A 21,737-nucleotide genomic window follows, 5' to 3' on the forward strand; every position below is an offset into this window, starting at 1 on the left:
TGGTCACACGATTAAACAAGTATGTGTCGTTTTGGGAGTATTTGACCACCATGTGGCAGTAAACGGAACGGTTGTAAGAGAGGATTCTTTGGAAATTGACCTATAATGTTGTCTAGGTGTGAGATGTGTTGTGTAATTTATACCATGAAAGTATTCCACCGCCCACTGAGAGGCCTCAGACAGTTTCATTACTGTCATATCTTTAATGTTGCTTTAAAACAACAATACACTTTGGGGTTAAAAATACATTTTGCTTTGATGCCTCATTAGGTTCGCCATCATGAATGTGTTTTTCCAATGTATTTTGTTTTTCAATTTTGCTTCTCTAATGGAAATATTGATGATATGAAAACATGAAAAGGGTGTGAAGTCTTTCATTTCACAGTAATAATGATTTTCTAACTGGAAATAATTGGAAAATTATTCCTGCATGGAAGAGTACTTGGGAAACGCACCGCTTTGCACGTGACAACTTTTGCCCTATGGTTTCAGATACATTAATGTTTTTTAATTCTTAAATTACATCAAATCTAATACATCACCTCTAACTAATGTAATGTTAAAAAGACAGATTGTTCAAACATATTTCATTCTATCTACACCTACAATCTGTTATTTCCCTTGTGTAAAAAGTGCCTGTTTATCTATAATAACACATTTAAATATAGGTTTACCCTTATACTAGGTAATTTTTTCTGGCATTTATCAAGACAGCGGGATGACTATTTCTCTCAGATGCATAGTAATACTAAAGATCAACCTGCAGTAATGAGCAGATGGAAAAAGAGAAATTAAGCTGGAGTGTGTGGGAGGAGGTATACTGTAGCAATTATTTGGATCTCGACATCTATGTCGTAGCCAAGGCTTCAGTCAGCTGTTGTCATATAGATTTCATAGACGTGACTTAATGGGAACACAGATGGTGACAAGAGACAAGATGCAACATGAGCCACATGTGCACACACACATTAAGTACACAGCCTAATAAACGTGGGCCTACCCAAGACAAGTAATACACACACACACACACACACACACACACACACACACACACACACACCAGCTGTTCAAATGTGTTTTAAAGAAGAAAAAGCAAAGAAATACTCAACACAAACCACCTCTGTCAGCAGCATGCACTCAAAACACATCTCATCTCACATACCTCACGCAGGGATATCACCTCTCACAACAGACTGTGTTTACACTAGCGCTTCAACTCATTAGCAGCTCATGTGAGCGTAAAAAAAAGACTTTAATCAAAAAAAAGAAAATGCTCCTCATCCACTGGAAAAACAAAGAAGTCCATACTACAAAGATGTGGCTTAGTAACCTTACAAACACTGCATTTAGAAAGAATAACGCACACTCTTACTGATAATTTGACAAGTTTGGTCACCTCTCACTCATTATCTTACACCTCTGAATTCAAATGAGCATTCTTCTCTTTACCCAACAGAGAAGAGAAGTGATGGAAGGGTAGGGGGGTTAAGGATACAGTTAAGGAAATATAGATGATATGTTAGGAGAGGGTGTTTAATTCACTTTCTTTTTTAATGTATTTTGTATGTTCAAAGAAAACGAGAAAGAGCATATTACGATCTAATTGCGTATGTTTATGCATACATAGTATTTATTCATGTATATGTGTATATATCAACATACTGAAATAAAAAGAAAATAAGACTAGTCAAAATAAAAATCCTAAAGAAAATTGAAGTGAGAAAAGATGGGCTGTGTCTTCATTGCATACTTGACCTATACCTTTTGTTGCAATGTTGACTTTAAACAAGTGCTTCATAATAAAGCAAAAAACTATAATTGAGAATGTTATGATAGTGACTTTGTTGTGATGTTTCTGATTTATCTGAAATAATAATTCGTCCAGCCCGGCCCATAAAGCTTAGCAAGAACAAAGGCCACTTATCCTGAGTGTTGCTCAGCTCAACCCCATTTAATTCACACAAAGGCAAAATAGTGGTTGAATACATTTTAAAAACTCATTGACAAATGTTAAATGTTTAATGAGATCGTCTCTGTGATCGTCTCTCTTATATGTGCTATCTTGATTCTGCTATTATAAAACAGGGACATCTGTATTGATTCAATGTCCCAGTTTCTCTATTGGTTATGCCTAAATTGCATCTTATCTTTCAGAGTGAATGATTTGGTCAGTCATGTCTGCAAGTTGTTGCAAATTGAAACCATACTTAGGGATTTTTCCATGTCCATTGAAATTAAATAAAAAAGGAAATAAAGCAAATATTAAATGAATGGTGAATTTCATGGTAAAGAGTGGCCCCTTTGGAGGGCCCAGACCACTAGCTTGCTATATACGGAAGTTAAAATTACCTCCACTGGCCGCTACTTGTGCATGGATTTATCAGTATTAATAATCCAATAATGTAAATTGTAGTAATATATTATTTGCAGAAAAAGTACTTTCACTTCGGATACCTTAACTACATTTTGATTATACACTTAAGTAAGATTTAAAAATAATGAGTTTTACTTGTAGTAGTTGTACTTTGTATCATGGTATTGATACTTTTACCTAAGTAAAAGATCTGAGCACTTCTCTTACCACAAACAAAACCAGAGCTAAACTCAGTTCAGTATCACTGAGTTCAACGCGGCTCATGTCAGCATTAATCTGAATTCATCTGCGAGTCAGTGACCTCAGCGTCACGTTATTACACCAAGGGAGACAAACGGTTAGAGTATCCATCACAAAATACTGCTGAGAGTGGACTTTGGGTGTGTTGCGGCACACACAGCAGATCGGCTGTGTGTTGTGTGGTTTTATACTGTATGTGTTTGTGTCCATCTACAACATATGTGATGCAGTGCGTACATGTGTTAGTTAATGCAAAAATATAATAAAGTGCATGTGTGTGTGTGTGTGTGTGTGTGTGTGTGTGTGTGTGTGTGTGTCCGTCTGGTAGGGTGTGTCGGTCAGCTGTTAATGATGCTGTCATGTCAGGGAGTCTCCTTTCTCAGGAGAAAAGGCTGACTCATGAGCTAACTGGCTGCCTGGCCTACTTTCACTGGAACTGGAAACTGGATCACTGCAGAACACACACACACACACACACACACACACACACACACACACACACACACACACACACACACACACACACACACACACACACACACACACACACACACACACACACACACACACACACACAAACACACACACACACACACACACACACACACACACACACACACATACCCATGCAGGGGCCCAGTTACTGTACAATACTTTCGACTTGCAAACCTTGCTCAGGTGCAAAACCTTGCTCACGTGCAAAGAACAAAAGTCACAAACCATGGATGACAGATGAATATTCTTTGAGGAGAGTCACACAGCTGGAATGAACAAAGCCTAAGCTGTAGGTTTTGTCAGCACCCCAGTAGAGAACATGCTGTGTTTGTTTGACTTTATTGAGATATACATAGTTTCAAATGAGTCTTTTCAGCTGTTACAGCTTTGATCTCGGTCTATGTTTTGACCAAGACATCCCAAGGTAGCGACAGCTCAGCATCACTCAATCACCAAACTTAAAATGGCTTGCCTAATTTATTCTTTTTTAATAATTATTGCTTTATTGCTTTGCTTACGCATCCCGGAAGAGCTCAGCGAGATAGTGGATAATGATGCGTCTGCTCAACAGAGGGCTGCAGACTTTTTTCAGTCTTCAAAGCTAATTCTGTAATACGAGCACAAGTGTTATGTTTTGGCCCCAAAGAGGAACTCATTATTACCTGTCTAACTTTAAAGTCTGCTAAAATCTACAAAGTCTACAAAAATAAAAAGACATAAACATGCAAAAATATTTTCCTCCAAAGGAAACAAGGGAAACTCAGGGAACTTTTATTTTATTTTTTTACTAAAAAACTTTTATTAAACCGTGTATCACACCCTCCCACTTGCATTGTATTTTAATGCATTATTGCACAATACATAACTCATGGACACATTTGTGATATAATTAACTGTTTAAAGTGTGTTTGAACTTAAGTCCTAAAGCTGCACTTTTCAAAACTTATTATTGTAAAATGTAGGCACTGTATGCTTTCAGCATGCACAACATGGAAAATAAAACACAGTATTCTCCATTATTGGAGTTATGGATGGTTACTGGTAGGATATAATGACTTCATATAGCTATACAACCTCCACTACTGAGGAACAGATGTTTAGCTAGAGTGTTCTTCTGTATACGTTCAAGTACAAACTCTGTGTGAAAAACTACCTATAACATGGTTATATACTATATGCGGTGTGTTTGCTGAATTTTAAACCATATAAGCTATGTTGTATTATTATTTATTAATTCACTACAATATGCCAACACAACATACTGTAAAGTTAGATAAACACATTCAAAACGCAGATTTAATAAAAAAAAAAAAATGCAGGTCCAACTCAAAAAGCACTTTTTGGCTGTTTATCATCCATTTTCCTATTAAATGATAATGAAGACAATCTGGTAACCAGGTGTGAATCAATGAGGGAAATTACTGTTGATGCTTTGCTCACACATGTCGAGGTGGATTTGGGAAATCCCAGTCCTGTAAAAGACCTCAACAAAGTTCCACTGCAATAAACAACCGAATAAAGCAGATAGGAAGTTTTGGATTTATGGAGGGAAGGGTGCCTGGGAATATTGCAGAAGGGAGTGTTTCTATCAGTGTCACACTGGGACCCGGGCCCATTAAAACAAACTAATACGCTTTTGTTGCCGGAGAACCCTCAAAAACAAGCCTGCAAAGCAATTCTGTGTTGATTCATGGCAACAGAACCACTGATGAAAAAATCATATTCTGAAAATGTGTCTATCACTAATACATCAGCCAGCCACACACACACACACACACACACACACACACACACACACACACACACACACACACACACACACACACACACACACACACACACACACACACACTTGTGCACGCAATGCATACAAAGCACTCTCCCTTCACCAAAAACCCTACACCAACAAATAGAGCCACACAACTGCTCATGCACACTGACACACACTCATCAGGTGGCAGAGATAATGAGACTCTCTCTACTATGCAGCAGGTGAGCCTGCCTTAGGTAATCTGGGATGGAAAAGATTAGTGGAGGATAACAGGGTCCAAAAAAAGGGAGTAAAGGCTCGCATGAATGAACAAACAATAATACAATACAAAGAAGTTTAACAAAGCAATAAATAGGCAGATAAAAGTTTGCTGTAGAAGGAATAAACTGCTGATTTATGGCACTCTTAGGAGGGTGGTCAGAGGATTCTTGAGCAAGAACAATAATGTTGGAACAATCTGAATGGAAAGATGATGGATGCGGACAGATGGTTGTTGGATAAAAAGATAGACATTGTCATGAGCTGATGTATGTGCTTGTCTCTCTACAGCAAAGAACAGAAAGATAGGGTAACATATTATATAATGTTAAGTAAATATCTGATCAATCTATGTTTGAATGAATGAAAAACAAACTTAGGGAGAAAGAGTAAAGGGAGAACGCTCAAGGCAAATAAAGACGTAAGTGTAAAACCTAAGTTAAAACAGCTTCTTTGAATGGCAAACTAACTACATTGATTTATGAGAGTGTTTGTTTGTTTGTTCATGAATGGCATTGCTGACAAAGAGAGTCAAACAATGTTCGCCTGAGCACTGGGACCTCTGGAAATCATTACACTGCTATGTTATCCCATTGAACGGAGAAAGAGAAAAAAGTGAGAATGTGGACTATGAGACATAAAAGACAGAAAAGAAGAAGCAAAGGGCAGAGGCAGAAAATATAGTGCTGAGAACTGAAGGTAGGTGAAGACGAAGTGACAGAGAGGCGGAGGAGCAGGAAGAGATAGAGGGAGGAAGGAGGGGATGGAGAGACATCTGTTTTGTGTCAGGGACAGGTTACAGGCTGATAGCAGGGCTTAGAGAGAGACAAGAGGGAAAAAGGGACAGACTGAAAAGGGAAAAGAGTGCAAGAAATGTGGAAAACATTACAGAGATAGAAGTGCCTAATTAGAAGAGACAGACATTATCATAAGCTGCAGAACTGAGGGAATGTCTCATACTCTCATACGTGTGTGTGTGTGTGTGTGTGTGTGTGTGTGTGTGTGTGTGTGTGTGTGTGTGCATGTGTGTGTGTGTGTGTGTGTGTGTGTGTGTGTGTGTGTGTTTGCGTGTGTGCGTGCATTTGTGCGTGCACATGTGCATGCACGTGTATGGGTGTGTCTGTGTTGTAAGTGTAGGTGTATTTGGGTGTTTTCATGTGTGCGAGCTGGTTCTAGATATTGTTGTATCTCATTAGGGAGGATATTTCAGCACCCAATTTGTTATATATGCATGTGTGTGGGTTTGTGTGTGTGTGTGAGTGCGTGCGTGCGTGCGTGCATGTGTGCGTGCGTATGTGTGTGTTGTCTGAGACCGAGATGGAAAGAGCCAGAGATAAAAACAGACAGATAAGAGAAAGACTAAGACAAGAATATCTAGGCAGAGAAGAAACCATAATAAAAGATGAAAGAGAAAGCTCGATGTGGAAGCAATATAAAACACCATGACACAGAGAGAGCTGGTTAGTCTCAGGAAGCCATAATAATACACTCTCAGGGAGCAGAAGGCTTGTTTCAGAGATTGTGTTTGCGGTTTACTGTCCCATTTCCCTGCAGATACCTTTTGTCTCTAGATTTGTGCTTTGCACTTAGAAGAAACACCCGACTGCTGGAAATTGGAAAAAAATACATTGAGGTGTCCTAAAATCAAAGACGTCTTGACAGATTTTTAAAAAGGGTAAAATAGCTGTTTTTTTTTCTAAGGGCTCATGTAACCATTTGTCCTTCATGTTCAGGACACTCACTCAGAAAGCTTTACCTTTAAAAAAGATGACCTCTTTATATACCCCTGCTGTTATAACATGTCAAACGCTTACCCTATAATCCCTTCTATAAATTAACAGTATAAGGTTTTATGGAAACACAACTGTACCAGTTTCATTTTTTAATTAAAGTGTGGCGGTGCAGCTGTGAAAATTAGGTTTCTTAAAACACAATAAGTGCTGAGGGACTCTGCCAAAAGCCCAGACAGAGTAATTATGCTCTTCTCCTCTGAGAGACAAGAAAGGAGGTTTCGCTAATGTAATCTCAATTTTATCTTCTTTGGGGGTAGGAGGAAATAAAAGGGAGAGAAACAGAAGGAAGGAATAGGAAAAAGAAGAGAAAAAGCATCGACTAGAGGAAATGGAAAGACAGGGACTGCCATTTCAGACTCACAATAAAGGCAGGATAATATCAGTCCCCAGTTACAGTGATGTCTTCTTATTCCCTAGTTTCTGTCACAGCATGCATTTATAATAAAGTCACTGAAGCGATTTTGCACAATGACTTACAGTATAGAGAGCATCAGATATACTGAATGTAGCCGCATCCCCTTGTGTCTTTTCTAGCTTAAATGTTACAATACTTTACATTGGTAGCACTGAGCTGACAGTCTCTTCTGCAGTGACATGCAGAACAGTAGTAACTTTGTACAGTATCTTATGGCACATACACCATAGTAAAGATATCTTGTAACTGTTGGAAGCTAAAGCCAGAGTATGATTTGCCATGCACAGTATGCTGATGAAGAGGCTGAGGAACAATTAAGATTATCTTTGAGAAAAAAATTAATTAGTTCATAAAGTGCTCATATTATGCTCATTTTCAGGTTCATAATTGTATTTAGTGGTTGTACCAGAATAGGTTTATGTGGTTTAATTTTCAGAAAACACCATATTTTTGTTGTAATGCACATTGCTGCAGCTCCTCTTTTCACCCTGTGTGTTGAGCTCTCTGTTTTAGCTACAGAGTGATCATCTCACTTATGTACCATCTTTGTTGGGAGTCGCAGTAAGTACTGCTAGCTAGTCAGTTGCAGAGCATGAGGGAGTGCCACGCTAGCAGCTAGGGAAGCATTATAACGCGTGTTACAAAGTGACGCACGTTCGTCACGGAAGTAAAGGCTGGACTATAACAGAGCTGTTTGGAGCAGTTTGTGAACAGTGTTTTCTGTTGGAGATGGTAAGTCCCTTTGGGGTGGACTTTGGGCTTTTTCACTTTGTAAACCTATAACATACACAAAAAGATGTACAACACAATAAACGAAAGGGGAAAAGCCAAAAATATGAGCACTTTAAGAAGGGTGAAGTAAAAAATATTGAAAGTGGCCTCTCTTGTGAGTAACATTTTCAGGACTTAAAAATGGAGATTAAGTGTTGGTTATTGTGTTTGTGTATGTGTTTGAGCATGTATATGACTGCGTGAGAATCTGTGTATGTGTGAAAATGTTATGAAGAGCAGGATCATGGCATATCCATGTCCCATAATCTTTGTTTTGATTATCTGTACTTCATATTTTAACAAGTGTGTTATGTGTATATTATTATATGATATAAAACCAAAACAAAACAATCTACTCTACATATGAGATCCTTTCCCGATTGTGTGCGAAGGAATCCATTTAATCTCTGACACAAAAACTCACACGCCACCAAAACAGAACACATTTAAGTTCAGTTCATAGACACTGTTAGCAAGCCCTGACTTGTTTCTGACCGGATTTTTCTTCACAAAGTCACACTGAAGTCTTCGGAAAGTCGGAACAGATAGACTCCTATTTACAGTAAATCAATACATCTTCCTACACAGACTTTGTAACAGCTCACGTTTCCCTCGAGCTATAGACACAGAAGCATATTTTTGTGCTTCAAGTCTATTTTCTTCCATTTTATAGGCAAAGGTACAATGATTGTGCATTGGGCTCTGAGCACTGCCAAAACGTGGGTGACCTACACTCAATATTCATGGGCGGATTATGCGTCAATGGGCCCCTAGGCACAGATGTGCAAAAGGCCCGACCATCTTTTCTACATGGAGGAAGACAAAGACCTTGTGATGTTGTTGGCTCATATTTGTTGTTTTGCATCTCTTTGTAGTCGTGACACATTTTGTCTCTTTGTGGTCATTGTGTGTCTCTTTGTAGCTGTGTTGTAGTTGTTTTGTGTCTCTTTGTGGTTGTTTTATGACTGTTATGTTTCTTTGCGGACATTTCGCATCCCTCCATGATCTGTATTTGTCTCTCTGTGGTCATTGTGTGTCTCTTTGTAGTCTTTTGTCTCTCTTTGTGGTCATTCTATGTCTCTTTGTGGTTGTTTTGCCCGTTTTTGTGGTTATTTTGTGTGTCTTTGCAGTTGCTTTGTGTCTCTTTGTAGTAATTTTATGACTGTTATATTTCTTTGCGGACATTTTGCATCCCTCCATAATCTGTATTTGTCTCTTCAAGTGACATTTTGCAGGTGAAGGCCATGGGGGAGCCTGGGTCTGTGCCAATGTCTGTACAAAATCCATTCAATACTACAGTTTTTACTGTAAGATTATATCAGTGTGGGCCAAAGTGGGGTACCCACAGACTAGCATTGCCATCCCTAGAGCCACACCACTACTGCAGCATAAAAAACATTTAGAAAATTACAAAAAGAAATTAGATTGACATTGTTGTCCACATTAGCGTGCATCTAAATATTGCCCACTGCGCTGGTGAAGTCAAAGACATGATTGCATCAATGTGTCTGTGCGCATAGTTGTGTGTATGCATTTTGTTCATGCATTAATTTGTGAATTTGTGTGTGGCATTATGTGCTTACTAAGTGTGAGGATGTATTCAAGCATGCTTTATTATTTGTGTATGTCACTGTGATTGTGTGCATAGGGAGATTAATCTGGGCACAGCTATATTTGCCATAGTCCCTCTGTGTGTGTGTGTGTGTGTGTGTGTGTGTGTGTGTGTGTATGTGTGTGATTGTGTGTTTGTGTGTCAGGCAATTCAATCAGAGTTTTGACAGGATATGTTTTTGAGTCAGCAAACCTGAGGGGTTCTGACTCAACTCACGACTGATGGGTGGTATTTGTGTGATGTTTATGCAAGTGTGTACAATCTGTGTGATATTGTGTGTGAAAGAGCCACATGTTTGTGTGCAACATGTGAATACGTGAAAGGGCAAGAGATGGTGTTGATGATTATGGTGTTGAAATGAATATGCTAAATGATTTGAGAATGTCTCATCTTTCTCACTGCATATATAACGTGTACTGTACTGTAAGTCCCAACCCTAATCTTAGTTATATAAATAAAACCTTCAATTCAGATGATTTTCTACAAATCTGATACAAACCATATGTACTCAGAAATGTTCATCTTATTATTATGATCTACTGCCAAACTGTAATCATGAGCTAAATCTTTCCATAAATTCAAACTGAATAACTTATCCTAACCTAAACCTAAACAAGAAATTTGTATTATGCTACAAATAAGATTGTCATGTCATGTCATGTCATGTCAAGATGCTCTGTGCTTTTTGTAGAGTGAAATTGCCTCTGTTAGAGCATCACACGCATATAGACAAGAGAGACTAAGGACAGATGAGAAAGAGAAGAGGAAAGAGAGAAGCTATGGAAGAAATGGAATAGACTTAAGAAAAAATCACTGAACAAACAAATAGCAAACAGCAAAGAGAAAGAAGAAAGACAGAAAGTTAAAGAGAGGAGAGGGGTAAGCAAAGGGGTAGAAGACAGTCTGACTAAAAAGACAAAGAAGGGGGAGGAGAGGAAATATTCCCCAAAGCTCTCGGCTCATATTTAGACAGACGAGACAGAGGAGTCACTCTGCCGGTGCCAACTACCAAACTGATTCAGAGTCACTGGCTGCTGCCGACTTCAATATGCTGCGCAGGTCAAGCGTTCCTAAACATTTCAAGTTGAGGAAATTCAAAATGTATACCCTTGCCTGAGGATCTACTGTGACTTAGAATCCACCCTTAACCTCTGACCATGGTTTCTAACATTGCACGCCATGTGTTTTTTGTAGTAGACATCTTAGTCTTGAAATATAGCAGATTAAACCACTAGTATCCCAACCTCGTGTGGCTTTCTTTGGTATAGTATATTGGCATATTTTGATGCATCCATTGTAATAAGAAAATACTAATGTGCCTACAGTGAAAAACAGAAAGTGAATGATTGCTTTTTTTCTGAGTTATGTCACACCTCCTAGTTGCATAACAGCTGCAAGTCAGTGTGATTGTGTGCTCAGGTGATAAAAAGAAACTAAGACACTGTGATCCTCTATTGAGTAGTGCTGGGACTTAGTATGAGGTGAAAAACAAAAATAAAGGAGGTATGAATATATATACCTCCTTTATATGAAAACTTTTCAAGATGTACAGTATATGATCTTGAAAAGTTTTCATCTTGATCTTTTCTAAATTAACAACTAAGTTAAAAAGCTATTTAAACTAATAACCTCATTGTTATAAACAGTAACAAAGTTGGACCATGATTGGCTTGAAATGAGGAACACCTGATGAATGAAGACTTGTAAGGTCTGTCGGTTCAAATGCTATTCATGTTTTGTAGCAGCTACTTAGAGATAAGAGCCAATCAAGTCCGGGTATACTTAATGCACCATGTTTTGACTAGAGAGACAAAAGTTAAGAGTTTCTCTCAGAGATACTGTTATCTGACATCATGTCAACAAAACTACATTGCAAAATACCACAGAGAAGAACCTTTAGTATGTTTATACTCTCCAGATTACTGTCGATTCGATTTTGCATTACATAACTTTAAATGGCAATCCAAAATTGAATTTAACCTTTTCTGGCCACACCCCAGTGATGCAATGAGATCAGTGTTTTCCAGCTGGCACTGGCAAAAACACCACTAGAGCAGTGGGGTCAGAGGTCAGTGTCTGAGCCCACTGAAAGCAGTGCAGCAGCAGTTTTCTGCCCAATGTGAGTCAGTGATGAATTGCATTAAAATGTTTAAAAAAACTTATTGTATGCGTGCGTTGTTAGACATACAGTATGTGAAATATGTATTCGTACTCACAGCTGATACTATTTCCTGCTCACTTGGCATAGGTACAGAATATTCTTGACATAACATTTGCTGTAGCATTCGCATAGGCGAAGAGCATTGGAAAACACAGGGGTGGAGGTCTTTGTGTCCAATTAGATTTCTGGAAATGCAATACCTTTACATCTAACTCTGAAAAGTGTTTTATGGTATGTTAGGAGTTGATTGTTGCTTTGTCCTTGCCAGATGCTTTCTAAAAAAAAATCTATTTTTATGTTGTCACAATAGCTAAATGAGTGAGCACCCTAGACTGTATATTATTAACAGTCTATGGTGAGCACCATTGCCGCACTCCACCCTGATGAAGTTTAGCTGGTTTGAATGAGGATGGCAGATCACAGTGACACCACCCTTATGAGCCCAGCTATTGGGTTTAAATTTCTCTATGCTGTCGTCATTACTACAAGACTCTGTTGTAACTTTAAAGGTGCTCTAAGCGATATCACAAGTTTTATAGGCTACAGCATTTTTTGTCACATACATTAAACATCTCCTCACTATCCGCAAGCTGCCTGTCCCCTGAAAAACTGTAAAAAAACGCGGTCTCTACAGACAGCCCAGGCTCCACAAACGGCAAAAAAAACAAAATGGGCCAACCTGCACCACGAAACATAACAAACAGTGTTCCAGCGTTCCAGCAAATAACCAACAAGAAGGATTTGGGGGTGGGGGTTGGGGGGTTAGTGCGCAGAAGCACGGAAGAGAAGGAGAGGGGAAGGGATGAGGAGGAGGGAGGGGCGAGCTAGCCTCTTTTTGTTTGAAAATACTTTGACAACAAAACAAGAAGTGCCGTCACCCAACGAGCACATTTAACATAGTAGAAGTTAGCTGCTCTGATAATATGATCTGTTAATTTAAGAAATAACTCATTTATTTAATTAGCCTGGGCAGTTTTACATACTGTAATGGCAAAAGGACATGTAGGTCCAAGAGCGGGACACACTGAAGTAAAGCTAATACATGAATGACACCTGAAACACAAGGCCCAAGGAAAGTGATGGATATAATTGAATTGTTTATTGGCCCATTGTCGTCCAACATTTAAAAACCTCAGGAGTCCATCTTTGAGAGTTGTTCAGTGAAGCCTCTTGCTGTTACTGCTGCTAGTTGCAGGGAACTCTACATAGTGGATTTTTTTCTCTTTATTTAGCTACCTGCCCTCTCTGTAGTCACTGAAGTCGATTGTACGTACCCTGTCCTCCCGTTGCTGTAAATACTACCTCACCAAATACTCCGCAACTGAAAAAAGTCCCCAACAATAACAACTACTGACTACTATTTGAGAAACATTTGCTGCCCAGCTGTTTTAGGAAACTACTGAGCCTTTAAAAAAAACATATAGTAGAAGATATTCAAGACCAGTTTGGAAAGATTTACGTCTTCAGTAGGAATCAGTGGGCTTGGTGCTGAGAGAGTAGAGAAGTCAGTCATTTGCAAACATTGTTGTCCTGCATGAGATCAATATTGAATCGATTTTGACGTTTAGTTTGGAGGACCACAAAACACACACACACACACACACACACACACACACACACACACACACACACACACACACACACACACACACACACACACACACACACACACAAACACTGGAGGCACATTTCAACATGTCATTACTAGTAAGAAACAGGTGTGCTTTAAGTCAAAATTATCCGAGAGAAAAAAAGGGATGACCTACATATGTTTGACGATTGCAAAAGCATGACCTCACTCCCACCACTCCCTCCATCTCTCTATTCTTCCCTCTCCCATTCCCATTCTCTCTCTCTTGCTCCGTCGTTTCCCCCTGCTCCGCCCTTCGTCCCCTTTATCTGTTCTCACCCACTCCTGGCTGCCTCGCCCTCGCTCATTACCACCATTTTCCTCCCAACGGAGTGACTCAGCATTTTCGTGTCCCTAACTTATGTGTTTCTCACTCAATCCATCTCTCTCTCTCTCTCTCTCTCTCTCTCTCTCTCTCTCTCTCTCTCTCTCTCTCTCTCTCTCTCAGTCCGCAGAGAGTAAGTCACCCCTCTGAAACATGGTCTCTGGCATGACCATAATGAAGTACAAAATTGCAAAATCATATTTATAGTATAGATATAAAAACTTAGTATGTAAGAAACAAACCACAAGAAAGAATATTACTGATAAGATGAGATCTAGTTTTCACTCAGGCTCCGACATGCTCTTATGTATTTTTGTGTCTCCTATGGCTATGTAAGTTTTCACCCAAGTAAGTATCAAATTTTGTTTCATTTTGACTCTGGTCATTTTGCATTTTACTTTGCTAACACACTTGGTTCATATGTCTCCACACAAGCTGCAGTGTAGCAGGAAGTGTTGCTTTGTCTTTACATCCAGTTCCTGACACTTAGCTCTGATCTTGGCCTTCTCTTATTCACAGTCGAAACCCAGATCTGAATATTTGCAGGTGATGCCTTCATCTCTTTTTTTCTCAACTCTGATCCCTGACTTTGCAACCATCTCTCTCTTTCTGTCTGTACTTCTCCCTTATAACACACAGATAAATCATGTTTCTCTGTCTCTTCTTTCAATCCCTGCAGACTCCTTCATCTGGATAAAAAAACAGTATGTTTGCTACAAACTGGATCCCTCATGTTTTCTGCATCTTTCCAGAACATCAAAGAACTGCGTATGTGCAGTGGACTCATTTTCTCATTGGATTTCAGCTTCTCTCTCTCTCTCTCTCTCTCTCTCTCTCTCTCTGTTTTCCCCTCAATGTCTTTTCACTTTATGAGTGTTTACCCGCTCTCAGGCTCTCATCATTTCTGTCCCGTCTTCGCTTCATCATCCCTTTCTCTTTTCGGAGCCAAAGGCTCTCTCTCCATCCCGAGCTGTCTCTCCTCATCTCTCTCCTCCCTCCTCACATCAATATCCCTCAATCTCTCCTTCTCCCCATAAACAGAGTGACCCTTCAGTCTGCTGTCGCCTCTCTGCCTCCAGACTCTTTGCCATCTCTCTCACTCTCCCTCTCCTGTGGGTAAACATGACCCATACTTCGATCATCCTCTTGTCATTTTGTCATTATTTGCCCCCTGAACCCCTCTCCATCTCTCTTCATGTCCATTCTCCTCTCTGCCTCTCCCTCTCTCTCTCTCTCTCTCTCTCTCTCTCTCTCTCTCTCTCTCTCTCTCTCTCTCTTGGTTCATCTTCCTCTCCTCTTTCTCATCTCTCTAGTGATGACAAACACTTCTATCAGTTTTCTGCCATCTCTCAAGAATGCCGCATCCTCTTCTCACTCCTTCAATCTTTCGTGTCATTACTATTTCTCCTTCAAGATGTTCCTCTCCAAACATCCATCCCTACTAGGATCTAAAGTTCTCAAAACATAAAAGTGATAGTTCATGTATCAAATAGCATGAATAAAAAACATTAAGTAAATGTAATTAGTTACTTTACACCATTGGCCCCAAACCATGAAAAAAAACAGTCCTAGAAGGTATGTGGACCAGGTGTGTATATATACTTTTGGCCGTACAATATAGTGTATATTCCTATTGTATTTGTTTCCTCTGTGAGACTTCTGCATCTCTTTAACACAGCCGTACTTCTTGCTTCTTTATACACATTGTTCCTTGTTTTGTGGGACAGGATCACTAAAGTTTCTCTCTCCCTTTGGAGGGAGAAACTTTCTCAGCCTATCTTTCCAAAAGCATCATCTTCTCCCTGCTGCCATTGTACTTTGTTATTCAGACTTTTTATTCTCCCTCCCTAGAGTCAGACCCTTAAGGTTTTGATCAGCGTCTTGCAATTATATTCTCTTACTCATCCATACTTAAGCCTGTCTCCTCTTATTTTCTTCCCCAATCATTCTGGTATGGAGTGCTTCTCTCAGTTCCACCACCTGCTCATCTCTCTGTCAATATCCTCTCATACAGTATGAAACAGTATGACAAGAATAACTTTGCTCCCTTCCTTCCTCACTCCTGCTCTCTCTCTCTCTCTCTCTCTCTCTCTCTCTCTCTCTCTCTCTCTCTCTCTCTCTCTCTCCTATGAGAATACAAAGGCAGAGTTTTTCTTTAATTTGTCAGCACCCAGTCTGTATCATGTTGGTCACACCTCAAGCACTTCTCCTATTGCTATGCCTCCATTCTCTGTCCTCTATTGCCACTATCATTCGTTCCATCACACATTACCCCTCCCTCCTTCACTGACCATCGCACCATGTTTCCATTATTCATTCCTGCTCTACGTTCGATCCCTCTGCTCCTCACCAGCCTGGACCCTGTCATGATGAGTTATAGAGGGGATATCTGGTCCTATATCTGGTTTGAATGTTTCAAACAGTTGTATTTACATGTTGTTGGCACAAAAGGTCTACATTTTAACATTTTGTCAGGAATTGTGTTTTAATTTCCTGTTGTATTAATTTGTTTATTTAAATCTGTCGGAAGGCAACTTCCCCCTCTTCAGGAGAATTGGTTGACCGTCTTAAATACAACCTCCTATAGATTCTTAGATTAGATTCCTTTGAAATGGTAATCTGTTGGCGTTTTTCCTCCTGCAGCTACTTTCAGTTCCTCCTCTCTGATTAATTTCTGTGAACAAAATGTACCCTGTCTTTGAACATGTGCACCCTGTGTGTTAAACGAGTTTCCTTAATAATAATTAGTGTCACACATTTCCGAGTATTACTATATATATTTCCTGGGGTGAAATTTCCCAGGTGGCATAGCTAGTCAGTTATTTTCTTCTTCTCCCTTGCTTGCTCTGCCACATCACGAGTTCAAACATGGAAAGCCACATGGATTTTGCTTTCACTATTCAAACGACAAAAAGCAGTGACGATTATGGTTTTTCATGTTTTGTGCCTTAAAATTACAACATAATCACACACAGTGATCTTGAGAGTTCCGCGCACCATGTGGTATTTGTTTGCCTATTTCTTGTCAGACTAAACTGAGTGCTTTAACAAAGAAAGTCTGGAACAATAAAATGAAAACCCTGAAATCTGTTGCATCTTACTTAGTGGTAAAGTAACCACTAAGTAAGATGTGAAAAGTGAAACCATGTAGGCCATACATGTAGTTTTCAGGAAGCCTATTATACATGGTGACTAACATCACTGGGACATCTGCTGTCTGAGTTTAAATGGACACAGTATACATGTGTATGTTTGTGTGTATGTAGGTTTAGGTGTTGGATGTGGGAGTGGGTCTCACTTTTAAAACCTGTAATTCTCCTTAATTACACACACCGCTTGAACACGTCCTACTAACCAGGAGTAATTTAGCATCTTGCTGCAGTTCTTTTTTCCCCCCTAAATCAAAGCATGCCTCAGCATCACAGCGCCTGAAAGCTGTTGCTCTTGAGGGCTAAACTGAATAACAGATGATAGTGTTGCAGCCAAATTCTGTCATTGTAAGAGGACAGGAAGAGAGATTAAGCGCAGTCCCTGTATGTGTATGTATAATAGGCTACAATTGTCCCATTAGCCTAGTTATTTAGCTATCTGTTCCTCATCAAACCCCACCTCACTAAACACTTCCTGTCAGCCAAAATGGGCTGAGTGTTAAAGCTTGCGGGAGGTAGTGTGTTGGATTGTGACTGTGAATGTGCACAAGTGTATTTGTGTGTCTGTGAGTGCAGTAATTACTTTAGTAACCAAAGTGTTTTGTTTGTCACTATTAGGTATGTCTACATTATTGAGAAAATGTGTGAGGAGAGTGTGCATGTTAAATTTTGTGGTTTGATTATCTGTGTGATCTGAGTGTGTGAATGTGTGTATGTGCCAACATGCTAGGCCAAATGCCTTGTTCCCTGCCTAAGGCTCTTTCCTCTGTGAGGGGTAATTATGGCCATATGGTACACAGCATGACACAAACTTACACCACAGACACTGTATCACACCATACACACAATGAAAAAAAACACAACAAAAACACAACACGGTCTGGTGCAGTACAACTAACCCGCAGGTCTTGGGGATCAGAGTAAGATCTACATTTAGGTACAAGAGCAGAGTACAGACATGCAGAGATCAAGAAAGGCTTAGAGTCAAAGTTAGTGTGTGTGTGTGTGTGTGTGTGTGAGTGTGTGTGTGCAAAGTGAAAGTTCCCCAGCAGAGACAACATTTCATCCCCTGGAGCCTATCTCACACTGTAACAATTTGGCCTATTGCTGCTGGCAACATGCTCACATACTTTATAATCTCACAAAATCATACGTACTCTAAAAGCCTAATTCATTGACAAACACATTGACACTCTCTCCATCACACACATTTTCCATGCTTCCTAATGTAATAGTGATGCAATGGTCCATTGCCACAGCAATCTGTTATGGTACAGTCAGTGAGACTAAGAATATTAAACCAGAAGGAGAAACAGATATATGTGCAAATAGATAGGCAACACTGATTGATGGAGCAGTATTGGTTTTAGAATGGTTGATAAGAAAAGTTTGAGAATTAAGTAGTGGATTGATTTAAGTTGTATAGTGTGTTCTGCAGAAACCTTGCATCTGTGAAATGTGCACCCCCTCAATGCATTCACTTTTTAACATTATGCTGTGATTTTCATTTAGTTCCCAGGCATTTAGTTCCCAGTCATGTGTCCCCAGGCCTTTCAGCCCACTGCACACAACGTTAGCTTTAATTTTGAGGAAATAATAAAAGGCATAAGAGGGCAAAGAGTGCACGCTGTGTTGGGCATAGATTATAATGGTATGTGATGGCTTTACCACAGAGGTCAGTTGTGGTTTAAACAAAACCTCAGCCGAACAGAACAGTAAGGCTGGCCATGGAGACTCTGCCCTCATTTTCATGCATATAAATAGATTTTCTTTTTCTCCACAGCCAACACACAGCTACTGTTTGGACCCCGAAAAACACAAACAGAAACATTTTGTGTTTTTCGGGGTAATTGCCCACTATTTCTTGAAGAACAGTTTTTCCATCTGCCTAGCACGTCTGTGCAGCATCTCCAAGCATAGCGTGGTTAGGTGCTTATAGTTGCAGTATATAGTTTAGGACTCTGTGCAGGTCCAGTGGTACCACGCCTGGCAACCTCACTGTGACAACAGGAGTCCAGGAAGTCACCCCACCCCACAGTTTTTCGCAAAGAAATAAACACATTGTTTTTGTTACAATACTTGTTTGTTGTCATTCAAAAGCAGTACAACATTTGACTAATAGAACAATTGTGGTGTGTGTGTGTGTATGTATTTGACAATTAAAATGTCAGTATCAGAATGTTTTTTTTTAATCATTCTTTCTTAAAAAAAGGTCACTTCAAACTAATTGCTAAGATGATAAACCGATTTTCCACAACAAAAGATATTCTGCCACAGTTGACTGACACTATTAATTTTAAAAACATTCTCTGCTCTATAATGACCTCTATTCTAAACATCACAACAACCATAGGCACAAACCTACAACTAAATCAAAACAAAGCAACAACAGCCCCTTAGCTATTACAGTTTGTGTAACATGCATATTAACACAAGAGAGCTATTTCCAGTGTTTAAGCCGCCATGCAATAATTACAGTACATCTTTTCAAGTTGTGTTTCTGTGTCAAACAGGGGGTTGTAAAAAATGCTTTATGGCTTCTCCTTAAACACTGACCTTTACAGAAAGCCACTGATCTGTTCAAAACAACATGACATACTGTGTGCATGTAGGTGCACAAGCATGTGCACATAGTTATGTGTGTGTGACATGATGTACAGCCAGCAACATTCTATCCCACCAGCCATCATTAACTTTGACGAACAGCCAAATGTCAACATGTATGGTCGACTGCATGACTTATTATTACAGATATGGATTGGCTACCATAATGAACTTGCGGAGTGTTTGATGTAGGGGGCACTGCTGAAAGGGAGAGAAGTAAATACTATGATCGTGATGGCAACGATTAGTGATGATGATGATGATGATGATGAAGAAAATCCCCTCCTTACTTGCAGATGTGGGTGGAATTCCTGGAGGGAGAGGAGGAGGAAGACGGGAGGACAAGGGTGAGGAGATGAAGAAAGTTGTTTGAGGAGATGGAGGACAGGAAGGAGAACAATTGTTGACTAGACTTTGATGTTTTGACAGCCAGCCACTGCTGGAGGGAGACGAGTGCGAGAGCAGCATGATGATGTTAATCAACAATGATGACACTGATGATGGAGAAATTCACACAGATCTTTATTACTGAAGATCTGTGGAGCCACATGGTGTCCTTTTGTACAAACTAGACCAGCCTGGGGGGACAACATCCACCATGCCTTAATGTCTTTGAGCAATGCTGTTCTGGAGCAGACCTTTTGCTTGGACATTAATGAAGGGGAGTGAGAGGAAAACTTTCTTTCCGAGATCAACAAGTATCATATTGTCACCAAAACAATTCGGATGAATACAAGGGGAGGAAGAAATGATGAGGGAGAATTAAGAAAAACAGGGATAGAAGGAAACAAGGAAAATGGTGGTGGAGGGATGGACCATTATTCTTGAGGGATTTTATTTGTAACTTGCAGCCAAGTGCTACTGATGCAATATTATTAAGGTTTTGATCAGCGTCTTGCAATTATATTCTCTAACTCATCCATACTTAAGCCTGTCTCCTCTTAGTTTCTTCCCCAATCATTCTGGTATGGAGTGCTTCTCTCAGTTCCACCACTACCACAAGAATAATCTCTCTCTCTCTCTCTCTAACACAGTCTGACTCTGCCCTCTAATGGCCCAGTCTAAACTACTACCTGTTTTCAGTCCTGCTTAACCAAAAGGTTAGACTGACTGTAGAGCTATGAAAGACAAACTCACAAGCATTACCACAGGTCTGATAACCTCACTACCAGTCTGGATGTAAGCAGAGTGACTGAAACACTAACAAAGGGCTCATAGAATTCAGGGGGAAATAACTAAGATTAAGTTATGTATTCAATGTGACAGAAATGCAGTTATTTTAAATAGTCATTTTATTGTCACACATACTTAAAGCACTGATTTTATGTTACTTAGTTATTGTAAGAATTAAGAGCACCAACTTAACAGATCCATCAGTAATAAATGATACATGAAATAAAACACTGCCCCTTTATGTAAGCGAAGATGTATCTTTTTTTGGCACTTTTGCATTCATGTGTATGTAATAATGCACTTACTCCATGTATAGTGCAGTCAATGCATTGTTCAATCATGTTCATTTAATTTCACTACATGATATGGATGGTGTTTGGTGTTTTAAGCCCCCAACGTCATCTTCCAGGCAGCGCTGCCTGAAAGGCACTAGGATTAGGCAATGGTTAAAGTTAGGGTTAAGGTTAGGGTTAGGTGCCTTGAAGTCGACGGTCGTAGTGCTGCCTCGAAGTCAATGTTGGGGGCTTAAAACACCATCGAGCGATATGGACTTTATGGTCTACATTTCAAACTTAGTTACAATTAATTGCATTGTTCAATCAATTTAAATTTTAGATTAAACAAAGTATTGCCTGACACATTACTATAACTACATTACATTTTACACTAGTTCTATAGGTCAAACCTTTTCATCTCACATCTTTGAAATGCTCTGAAACCTTTGAATGGTGAAAGCTCCTGAATGCACCCTAAACTATTCTTGAAAAAAGTGATAACTCTGCTGTAGAGTCCAGAGGAGCTTTACCAAACACAAGCCGTTTTTGTTCTTTTTGGACCGTGTGGTGGACTTTTTCCTTAAATATGGGTTGTGTCCTCCTTGCAGCCGCAGAATGGAAAAGTCCCACAGCAGGGCTGAAGCCAGGGTCTCCACAGAATCTTGTCCCATGTCATCTGGCTTTGAACGCT

The 21,737-nt window shown here is 39.6% G+C and overlaps 1 protein-coding gene across 1 annotated transcript in view; it reads right to left on the reverse strand.

Annotated features, from left to right (window-relative positions):
• Nucleotides 1-20,871: 20,871 nt before the first annotated feature.
• arsh (arylsulfatase H) overlaps nt 20,872-21,737 on the reverse strand; it is an 11,354-nt gene continuing 10,488 nt past the window's right edge. The window contains 1 exon segment of the mRNA XM_028591100.1: nt 20,872-21,737. This exon segment is cut by the window's right edge and continues 299 nt beyond it. Within this exon segment, the coding sequence (XP_028446901.1) occupies nt 21,627-21,737 (111 nt within the window). The 3' untranslated portion in view covers nt 20,872-21,626.

Source organism: Perca flavescens, chromosome 11 (assembly GCF_004354835.1).
Source record: "Perca flavescens isolate YP-PL-M2 chromosome 11, PFLA_1.0, whole genome shotgun sequence".
NCBI classification, from domain to species: Eukaryota; Metazoa; Chordata; class Actinopteri; order Perciformes; family Percidae; genus Perca; species Perca flavescens.